The following is an 11,851-nucleotide window of genomic DNA, read 5'->3' on the forward strand; positions in this document are numbered from 1 at the left end:
TAGCAGGGAAGTGATACATACCATTTTTTTGTGTTTTTTTTGTTTGTTTTGTTTTTTTTGCGGTACGCGGGCCTCTCACTGTTGTGGCCTCTCCTTTTGCGGAGCACAGGCTCCGGACGCGCAGGCTCAGTGGCCATGGCTCACGGGCCCAGCCGCTCCGCGGCATGTGGGATCTTCCTGGACCGGGGCACGAACCCGTGTCCCCTGCATCGGCAGGCTGACTCTCAACCACTATGCCACCAGGGAAGCCCCTAGTGTATATTTTTATAAAAATTAAGGATTCCAGACTAAATACGCTTAGAATAATTCCATATTTGGGGGGGGTAAGAAATGGTGGATTATGCAATGATGATTGGTGGAATGTGCTTTTCAAAACTAAGCTGATATGGTACATGGTCCATTTTCTAACTGATTCAGTCAGTATTTTCCATAAAACCTGAAGAACTCCATCAACTAAATCAAAGAGATTTATCTGGCAATATTTGCTTGAATTTAGTTAACTGTAATTGTATTTTTATTTTGAATGAGCAGATAGTTCTGTTTCATTGCAGTAGTGCATGAAATTCTGAATACATATGTTCCCAAATTAAATTTTCCATTTAGAATAGAAATTTAGAAATAATGAAGAGCTCTGCAATATATAATTTAATTATATTTCAGTTCAACTGTCTTATCAATTTTTTAACAACTAGAATGACCAGAAAAAAGGAAAATGCTGAAAAAATGAAATCATGGCTTCAAGGACATGTTAGCAGGACTTTTGTTAAGAAAAACAAGTGAGAGTGTTCTTCTATTAAGGAAATAAAATTTATATATAATAGCTTATAATAGAAAACTGTAGGGAAAACTCAAATAATAAACCTGATAATAGCTTCCTATTATTTGTTTAATGTAATAATTTTTAATCTTTCATTTCCTTTTCATCCACCTATCTATATGCATAAACAATCATAGTTACCAATCTCTTACGGCAAGGACATTCATGGGCTTATGCTTGGCTGCCTCCCTGTATTTAGTGAGTGAGTACAGAGTTCCAAGTTTGAAGGTTAAGATGTTTGAAAAGTTTGAGACCAAAAGGATGAATAACGAAGACGGAAAATATTTTCAAAGCTGCATCACAGTTGTATTAACACATGACCAAGGAACTGTTTTGTTGTGTTTTGTGTGGCATTTTGATTTTTTTGAAGTTGAGGGTTTTTTTGGTTTTTTTTGTTTTTGAAAAACGGTTCGGTAAAAAGTAAACAGGATTGGACAGGAGTCAGAAGATCTGGCTCAAGTACACCCTCATTTGCAAATTGCATAGGACTTAATTTCCTAGAAAACTTCAAGAGTTTTAGAGTATCAAGTAAAACATGTCAAAGAAAGTGCTACTGAAATTGAAAAGCCCTTTCTATACATTCATATATTATTTAGTACCTGTTATCCTTCTTGTTTAGCTATAATAAATATTATTGCTTAAAACAGCAATTTAGCTTAAAATACACAAGTAGGAGGCATAGTAAGGGCCTGAAAGAAGTATCAAGTCAGATGCAAAATTTTAAGATTGACATAGAAATTTTTTTAAGTAAATGAAAATAATTTTAAAAGCATATGTTTCAATACTGTTTATTTAGTATTCCTTTTGTTCCTTATTTAATATGTTGACTCTGAAAATGAGTAGCTAAAGAAAACTGAGGGCACTGTTTGCAGGATTGAGATTTAGAAGACTAAATAACAAATAAACAACTAAAAAACCATAATTTTAGAATGCAGAAGAGACCCAGAAACTTTAGCTTATGTAATTTCTAAAGTAAAACAATGCATAAAAACATCTGTATGATCAACATAACTCTAATGTAGGGCAAACACCTACAACTGCAAACTCTCTCTAGGATTCTTTTAGAGGACAGACAGTGTCATTTTCTCTTTTCTGTTGGTTCTACTGGGACTCAGATCAAGAAATATGTACTTGGTTGTCAACCTATGACCTTTCTGTGATGAAGAAAAGATTGGATTGTCGTCTCTTGAGTGTAAGATAATGTAAGCCTTGTCTGGGGAAACCTTTGGCAGTGATCTCCAGTTGTCCTAAGGCTGATAATTGGAGGTGACAGGTAATTCTAGAAACAATGTGCAGAAATGTATAAGGGAAACATAAGCAACAAGTTTAAGAATAGACTTTTTAGTTTCAAAGAGATTGTAATTGAAATATGACTAATGCCTACCATTATTTTCATCCCAATTGTTTATTTTCTATAAAAAATAAGAATTTTTCTGTAAATCTCAGATTCTTCTCTATCTATTTTTTATTCAAGGCAATGACAGCTATATAACTTATGACTTCTCTACAAACAAAACTTTTGACATATTTTCCTAGACTCTCTAAGTTAAAAGTGTGGGTTAGAATTGCAACAGCTTTCTCTATAAATGGCGTACAAATTGTGTCACTCTCACTTGAAATGAAATTATCATTTGTCATTAAAACTCTTTCTGGTAATGTTAACACAAAAAATTATTTCTCTATTAATCTATATTCTAAAAATTGGATATTTTTAAACTATAAAAAAATTAAGAAATAATTCTTTTTTTACCATAAGTAAAATTTATTGGTGAGCAAAACTCAGACCAGCATGGTCAAAATTGCCAGTGCTGTCAAAAGACCTCACGAGTGCAGAGCTCGCCACTTATCCAGAGGGCCATGGCTGGGGATGTATTTGACTCCACAACCATCCGGGATGAGGCACTTCTTAGCCACTTTGTCTTCAAATTCATCAGCATTAAACTTGGTAAAGCCCCATTTCTTGGAGATATGAATCTTCTGGCGCCCAGGAAACTTGAACTTGGCCCTGCGTAAGGCTTCAATCACATGTTCCTTGTTCTGAAGCTTGGTGCGGATGGACATGATGACTTGACCAACGTGGACTCTGGCCACTGTACCCTGGGGTTTTCCAAAGGCACCTCGCATACCTGCCTGGAGTCTGTCAGCCCCAGCACAGGACAACACCTTGTTGATGCGTATAACATGTAATGGATGGAGTCGCACTCGGATGTGAAAGCCATCTTTGCCACAACTTTTCACCATGTACTTGTTGGCACAAATTCGGGCAGCCTCTAGGGATTCTGAAGAGAGCTGCTCATACTCATCAGACACTATGTGTCCACAGAGTGGGAACTCATCCACTTTTGCCTTTTTCCGACCCAGGTCAAAGATACGGATCTTGGCATCAGGGACACCTCGGCAAAAGCGAGACTTTGGATACGGCTTATTCTTGCAATACCGGTAACAACGAGCGGGTCGGCGGCCCATGGCGACACCGGGTATCGCTGAGGCACGTCGAAGAGAAAAGAAGCGGTTGCTTCCACGCCTGCGCATGCGCCTCATATACATTGCCCATCTTCCCGCGCAGGAACCATAGAGGACTTGAGGACACTCTTTCACAAAGTCCCCACCATAGATGCAGTGACACTCTACGCATGCGTTTGGGGGATTTGGAACATGCGCAGGATGGAAAGGCAGTTGGGTATATTGGCCTGCGGGCATCCAAGTAAGAGAATTGGACCTTGCTGCAGCTTCGCAAAATCTCGTTTCCTTCCGGCTTTCCCTCTCTGGCGTAGAACTTCTGCTCTAAGGTTTGTCTTAACTATAAAAGATGTATTCTCCTAGAATTTGAATGAGTAATGTCTCTCCAGCTAGTCGTACTTTGTGTCTGGTTTGTCTAAATAATCCATTTGCCGGAGCTCATATCTCCTGTCAGCATTTGTGGATCAGTTGCTATTTCTCAAAGGGTATGTGGTCACCTTCCATGGGTAAAGTGGTTTCTTGGCTCACTGGTAAGGCTCAGGAAGAAATGAGAGTAGAGGGGAGACGGGGATAGAAGAAATCTGTTGTACATGTTGCTTGATAATTGCTTTAGAAACATGAAACTTTGGTGGTTTTATTTATTCGGCCATATGGAATGATTTTATTGTCAAAATGGCATCCACATAATTGGAATACCAACTGAATTTTTTAACTTTAGGCTATTTGCATTTTCAAATGTTACAGCTTCTGGGAACTGTATAAAAGAGTAACTATTGGGAATTCCCTGGCAGTCTAGTGGTTAGGACTTGGCGCTTTCACTGCGGGGCCTGCCCTCTATCCCTGGTCTGGGAACTAAGATCCCGCTAGCCGCGAGGTGGGGAAAAAAAAAAAAAAAGTAGCTATTTATACTTTATTAATCTTTTACACATTACTGAGAATGAGCTTAATCGTTTTTTTCTTCTGATATTAGATTTTGTGAAAATATTATGATCAGGATCAGAGTGTGAGGAAGGAGCGAAATGAAAAAGAGAAAGAGAATTTACAAATAGTATATAATCCCTACTTGGGTTTTTCTAGCGTTTTTGATTCCTTGGTGCTGTTTCACAAATCCATGACATAATGGAACAAAATCCTTCCAATGTGAATATATTCTGTTGCTAATGCTTTCTCTTTAACAGGGAAACATAAGTTGTGACAGAATAACACCTGCTCTTAAAATGAGTGAGGTTTTATAAAATACCCATATTAGAGTAGAATATTAAAACTCCTTGCGTAGTGAACTTTACCACATTATGTAGAAGCTTGCTTAATTCCCCTTCCTTCCTTCATTTCTGCCTTTCTGTTTTCCTCAAATAGTTCCTGTTTACTATATAATCTGTATATGGAGATAAAACAACAAGTAACATTATGCTGCCCTCACTGAGTTTACAAGTCTAGAGGAGAAGTTATATATTATTCAAATAACATGTCATTGTATTACAAAGTACAAAATGTGGCAAAAAGGAAAAGCAAGGTGAGGTCTGAAAGCCTGGGATGAAACCCTGATCTAGACTGAGGATTGGACAGGGAAAACTTTATCAGGAAGGAGCTTTCACATAGTGACAGTGGCACATGGGGCCTGGCATATGCAAAGGCCCTGAAGCAGGCAAGAAGATGGACCATTTAAGGAAGGAACCAGAGTAAGGCCAGTGTGCCTATGAGTGGCACAGGGGATGAGTGGCATAATGTGAGTCCAGTGGGATTGGGGGGGCTTTTCATATCACAGTGGGCCGTTTTATCAAGTTAGTGGTCCTGCTCTTTTATTTGAACACACTAAGGAGACTTACATAGGTTATACCACTCGATATATACAATATGGTCAGTAGACTGGAAGGGGCCAAAAAAATGGATGCAGGGAGGTCAGAAAGGAAGGCTTTCCAACACTGAACAAGAGAAATTAGTGTAACTTGAACATGCTTTTAATATGTTTTACTTTAAAAACATGTTTGTATCTTTTTCTACTACTACATGCCCAGAATATATCATAGTTCTGGGAGAGATGAGTGTGTGAGGTAAAAGGAAGATACCCAACCACAGTTCATGTGCTATCACGCACTCACCACCACCTGTCCAGGCCATGCTTTGTGTTTCCAAAACCCTAGAAATTTCTGACCAGCAGATGTTTTGTTGCTATCTGGACCTGCTTGCATAATCCTCTTTCCTTAATCCAAAAGATGACCTATCACAGTTTGCCTGTGACTGTACCAGTTTTAGCACTGAAGTCCTGCAACCCCCAAAACCCCTCAGTCCCAGGCAAAATGAGGGGGTTGGTCACCCTAGCACACTTAAGCATTGGGCCCCTCACAGTTGTAGGCTAGAGTCAGAGGGTGAGAAGAGAAGGGCAGAGCCAGGCTGGGATTCTCTGTTTATGCTCCTTTCCCTAGTCCTACAAATATTAGAGGGGAGCCTGTGGAAAATGTGTGAGCCCCACCATTCTATTTAAATGTTAAAAGAAAAACATTCCCCTCAATCAATTCCAAAATTTTGAGTGTTCCCCTATCTCCCAGCTCCTGCCACCCACAATGTGCTTCATGCTAAGCAAACCTTGCAACAAAGTTTAAAACTTGTCTGCTTTGAAGTAACGTGAAATATAGTCAAGAAGATCATACATGGGAAAAAATTTAGATCTTATTTACAAAATGCATTACTTTGATAATTGCAATAAAATTTTAGCAAAGGGAGACACTAGTGTCATATAAAATAGAGATGGCTTAAGGAATGAGTAGGACATATGAAAGTGAAGGTAAGGAATAAAGTAATAAAGGGGCATGGCAACTACATAAGACTGGTAAGATGTAGGAGAACAAGAACTATGTCTCTTCAGGTCATTGGTTTTGTTCCCTGTTTTTGACCAGTTGTGTGACCCATAGCACAATATTTGAATGAGTACACACTACTACTGAGGGGCAATAGTGTGTTGGTAAATGTTTAACAACCTGCTCCTTGGGGAGTGGGGTGCGGGGACCCCCCATTTGTAGTGTTTGTTGACTTCTCTGGTGTAGATACTCCATCATCAATTTCAGCCACTAGTGTGATATTAATGAACATGAAGATGGGGCGAGATGTACACAATCAGCTCTTGTGAGCCAATGTTAGCTGGCTCTAGTACTTTACCATTTTGCTGTGCATACCCAAGAAAAAATTAAAAAAAAAAATTTGACTAAAGCTTATAATCATGACCTAGAATAATACATTTTGGCATGGGTAGGAAGAGATCATTTTTTTGGAGCCCTTAAAAAGCAGTCAGGTGAACATGTTTAGAGTTGATGATTCAGCTTTGACTGTGAAGCACTTTCCTCTAGTTTCACACTCCTGTTCCACAACCCCTGTGTAAGAAGTATGCACTATTCTGTACTGATTGATTATGTATTCTTCAAGGCAGCCTTTAAGTACTTAGAATTAGCACGTATAAGAAATGCAATCAAATTCCCAGTATCCTCTGCCTTCATGCAAAGCCTGGAGAAGAACAGTTCTGTGTATCAATTCAATGCAGCACTTTCTTTCCTTCTTTGATATCACATTTCAAACATTTTACGAAGAGCTAAACCTGATTTTGTTCTCAAAGAAAAATATGCGCTGGAGTCTAATATATTGACTGATGTGCACCCTGGATGCTCTTTCCTGCTGCTGGGACCACCTGCATTGTTGATCACAGAGTCATTAAGTAGCATTCCATCGCTTGATGCTTGACAATATACTGTGATTCAGAGATCATGTTCCCACTTGGGCTCTCAATGAAGTGTGAAGCCTCCACTGATGATGAACAGTCATTTTCATCCGTGTTTTTTAGTAACTTCACCCTGGGAGCTGTAATCTAAACATTTTTGAGAGTCTAGATGAGCAACTTGACTATATTTTCCTAGAGGTGAGTAGTGAATGTAAAAGAGTGATGGTTATGGCTGGCCTTTTCTTTAAAGTTAGCCAATTTTGTCTATTGTCATGGCTAAGGGGTGGTCCCGCTGCCTGTCTCTCAAGCAGCTGATTCACAGTGGTCCTCTTAACGATTTGACAAATGCACGTTTTCTGAATAGAAGTATAGTCAGATAATTTTAACTGTTTAGTCCCAGGAGCCTAATCAGCCATTAATCAGTTTTATGTGATAAGTAATTAATGTGTAGTTTTATAATTGTAAATAAGTAATGCTATAACAGATATAATTTATAATTATAATAAATAATAAAGATGTTATAGTAAAGCATAATAATAAAAATGCTATACTAAAGATGACTTGAATCAACACAAAGAATCTACTTATATATTTAAAAGTCCTTCTCTTTTAATGCTACCAAAGCAAAACTTGGGTTTGCTTGCCCGTGCACAGTAAAGCCAATCTACTGACCCCAGGTTGTGGTGAAGGAAAGTTCAGTGTTTATTGTAAGGCACCATACAAGGAGTCTGGGACTGCTAATGCTCAAAAATCCGAAACTCCCTGATGGGTTTTAGCAAAGCATTTTTAGGGCAAGGTGAGGGAGGGGAGTCCCAGGGCACTGTGATCAGCTTTTACACAATTCTCTGATTGATTGTTGGTGAGGTAACAGGGTGGTGTCACAAGGGTTAACATTATCAATCCTTAGATTTCAGTAGGCCTAGGGACCTTGTGCTCATGGTCATCAAGTAGTTAATGTCTTTCACTTGGTAGGGGTTTTAGCATCTGCAAAACAACTCAGGAAATGTGCATCAGACACTACTATCTATGTACTTCAGAGAGGAGCTAAAGCAGAGGATATGGGGGAGGGTTCTGTCCTGGGAAGGCCCCACAGGGTCCTGCTCTGTTACATTAAAAGGCCTTAGTTCAGTCTGAAAATTTCAGAAACACTGATCTGGGGTCAGGGTGTTGTGTATGAAGCTTGTCCTCCCACATACTGAGTGCATGTCCTTTAGATCCAAGTCCCTGTTCATTTATTTAAAAGGCAAAATGTTGAGAGCAATGTTATTTTTCCCCTGCTGCCCAAGTTGCTTGCCAATAGTATGAAGTTTTGTGTGGTTTACTAGGTTTACAGACATGCATGAAGCAAATATTTAGTTAAGTACTGAGGTTTCATAACCATTTATATCATAACATGAGCCCAATAGTATTTCAGGTTAAATGAATCTTGTATGTGTGATGGATGACCTCTTCCTCCACTGAACAGAACTTTTTCTTTATGAAAGTGAACAAGCATCCTTAGTAATTAGATGTAAGAATTCTTTAATTATAAAATAAGTATTCCAGTTGATAAAATACTGACTTTGGAAGGCTTTTTAAAAAGCTTTGCCTCGCCTGTCAAATATTTTAATCCATTCACATTTTGGGTTTTCCCTATGGCAGCAAACATTGAGGACTAGATGAGAGATAAGTTACCATGCTGTTTGATACACATGGTAAACCAATACATTATTGACCTGCTTAATCCCTGAGTAAAGAATTTGGCCTTGCCCAAGGCTTTGGGGAGGTAATCTCTAGTGTCTTTTCTTTGCCTAAGGACTTTGGTCATATTCACTAGCCTAACAATATGATTTAGAGTGAGGGCTGACCATACCAGAAAGACCAATAATGTGATGTAGGTATCAGTTGACCTAGAGACTCAACCATATTTGCAATCAGTCAATCAATCATGGCTGCATAATGGAGTCTCAATAAAAACTCTGGGGCTTGGGCAAGTTTTCCCAGTTGGCAAAACTCCATACTTACTGTCACAAATCAGTGCTAGAAGAGTAATGCATCCTGATTCAATAAGGAGAGGAAAATGGAAACTCCACGTTGGGTACTTCTATGGGACTCTACCCTATGAGCTTCTTCCCTTGGCTGATTTTAGTCTGTCTCCTTCCCAGCAACAAACCATAACCATGAGCATAATTGCCTTCAGTGAGTTCTGTGAATTCTTAGAGTGAACTATCAAATCAGAAGATGACTTGGGAAATTCCCCAAACTTGCAGTTTGTGTCAGAAGTCAGGACAGTCTTGGGGACTGTGAGTTCTAACTTTGTAGTTGGCTCAGGAGCTCTGTTATTTCTGTTCCTCACCCCCACACATCTAATAAACCATGTATAAATGGTGGGGCACTGAAACATAGAGGAGACTGGAAATCTAGTTTATAGTGTCTAGTAGACTTAAAATATAATAAGCTTAAAAAGTCACAGTTTTTCCTGCTTAAAAATATAATACATATTTATTGAAGAATTAGTATATATGCATGACAAAAATATAAAGATGTAGGCAAGATTTGGGCATGTTTTCTTGCAATAAGTTTATATGTGCCATTTTTATATCCTGATTTTTCTTTTCTTAAGCCTTTTCTGTAAGAATTAATGTTCTTCACATTCTTTTAATAATGGAAAAATACATTTTATCATATGCTTAGTTATAGATCCATATATAGATAGATTTACTTCCTGGTTGTCCATTTCATTGTTCTATTCATATATTCAAGAGCTACCATAGAACTTTATAAAAGGCACCTTCAGCTTACTTACTGATATAACTTGAGGTCAACAAACAGGGGTTAATTAGGCATAGATAAAAGCTTGCTACTTCTGACAAAAATAATCTTTAGAATGAGGCATCTCATCAGTCACTGCTCACAAACAACAAAGCATAGATTAGCCACAAATAATGCTAGTGACCAGCATAAAAAAAAATATGATGCGGGCAACAACATAAATGAAAATGAGCAAAATAAGTCCATGACTGCCTGCCAGTTTTTGGTAAAAGTCTTGATTTCAAAGAAATAAGAACTGTTAATACTTTACTGGACAGTAAGAGGGTTTGTAACATTCTGACTAAATCTGGAAGATAGTTGTTTCTTATGTCTTTCAGATTGAATAAAATATTTTTAAATTGTTCTAAAGACAATTTAAAGGCATTCAGGAGCAGAGCATATCGTAAAGCTTTATTTTCTCACCATCTTATTTGAAAGCCACCTTATATCCTTTATGGAATGAGGTAGATTATATTTGCATGCATTTTTTTTTAACATCTTTCTTGGAGTATAATTGCTTTACAATGGTGTGTTAGTTTCTGCTGTATAACAAAGTGAATCAGCTATACATATACATATATCCCCATATCTCCTCCCTCTTGCTTCTCCCTCCCACCCTCCCTATCCCACCGCTCTAGGTGGTCACAAAGCACCGAGCTTATCTCCCTGTGCTATGCCACTGCTTCCCAGTAGCTATCTGTTTTACATTTGTTAGTATATATGTCCGTGCCACTCTCTCACTTCGTCCCAGCTTACCCTTCCCCCTCCCTGTGTCCTCAAGTCCATTCTCCACATCTGCGTCTTTATTCCTGCCCTGCCCCTAGGTTCTTCAGTACCACTTTTTTATATTCCATATATATATATATATGTTAGCATAAGGTATTTATTTTTCTCTTTCTGACTTATTACTTCACTCTGTATGACAGTCTCTAGGTCCATCCACCTCACTACAAATAACTCAGTTTCGTTTCCTTTTATGGCTGAGTAATATTCCATTGTATATATGTGCCACATCTTCTTTATCCATTCATCTGTCGATGGACACTTAGGTTGTTTCCACGTCCTGGCTATTGTAAATGGAGCTGCAATGAACAATGTGGTACATGACTATTTTTGAATTATGGTTTTCTCAGGGTATATGTCCAGTAGTGGGATTGCTGGGTTGTATGGTAGTTCTATTTGTAGTTTTTTAAGGAACCTCCATACTGTTCTCCATAGTGGCTGTATCAATTTCCATTCTTGCCAACAGTGCAAGTGGGTTCCCTTTTCTCCACACCCTCTCCAGCATATGTTATTTGTAGATTTTTTGATGATGGCCATTCTGAGAGTGTGAGGTGATACCTCATTGTAGTTTTGATTTGCATTTCTCTAATGATTAATGATGTTGAACATTCTTTCATGTGTTTGTTGGCAATCTGTATATCTTCTTTGGAGAAATGTCTATTTAGGTCTTCTGCCCATTTTTGGATTGGGTTGTTTGTTTTTTTGTTATTGAGCTGCATGAGCTGCTTGTAAATTTTGGAGATTAACCCTTTGTCATTTGCTTCATTTGCAAATATTTTCTCCCATTCTGAGGGTTGTCTTTTGGTCTTGATTATGGTTTCCTTTGCTGTGCAAAAGCTTTGAAGTTTCATTAGGTCCCATTTGTTTATTTTTGTTTTTATTTCCATTACTCTAGGAGGTGGGTCAGAAAGGATCTTGCTGTGATTTATGTCATAGAGTGTTCTGCCTATGTTTTCCTCTAAGAGTTTGATAGTTTCTGGCCTTACATTTAGGTCTTTAATCCATTTTGAGCTTATTTTTGTGTATGGTGTTAGGGAGTGATCTAATCTCATACTTTTACATGTACCTGTCCAGTTTTCCCAGCACCATTTATTGAAGAGGCTGTCCTTTCTCCACTGTACATTCCTGCCACCTTTATCAAAGATAAGGTGTCCATATGTGCGTGGGTTTATCTCTGGGCTTTCTATCCTGTTCCATTGATCTATATTTCTGTTTTTGTGCCAGTACCATACTGTCTTGATTACTGTAGCTTTGTAGTATAGTCTGAAGTCAGGGAGCCTGATTCCTCCAGCTCC

At 38.4% G+C, this 11,851-nt stretch overlaps 1 protein-coding gene across 1 annotated transcript; it reads right to left on the minus strand.

Annotated features, from left to right (window-relative positions):
- Positions 1-2,496: 2,496 nt before the first annotated feature.
- Positions 2,497-3,591, minus strand: RPL10L (ribosomal protein L10 like). Its single transcript, XM_022570776.2, has one exon. It carries the CDS (start codon positions 3,515-3,517, stop codon positions 2,639-2,641), a length of 879 nt encoding a protein of 292 aa, XP_022426484.2. The 5' UTR covers positions 3,518-3,591; the 3' UTR covers positions 2,497-2,638.
- Positions 3,592-11,851: the final 8,260 nt, after the last annotated feature.

Source organism: Delphinapterus leucas, chromosome 2 (assembly GCF_059928025.1).
Source record: "Delphinapterus leucas isolate spDelLeu-1000000601 "Yukka" chromosome 2, BTC_Dleu_Yukka2, whole genome shotgun sequence".
Lineage (NCBI taxonomy): Eukaryota > Metazoa > Chordata > Mammalia > Artiodactyla > Monodontidae > Delphinapterus > Delphinapterus leucas.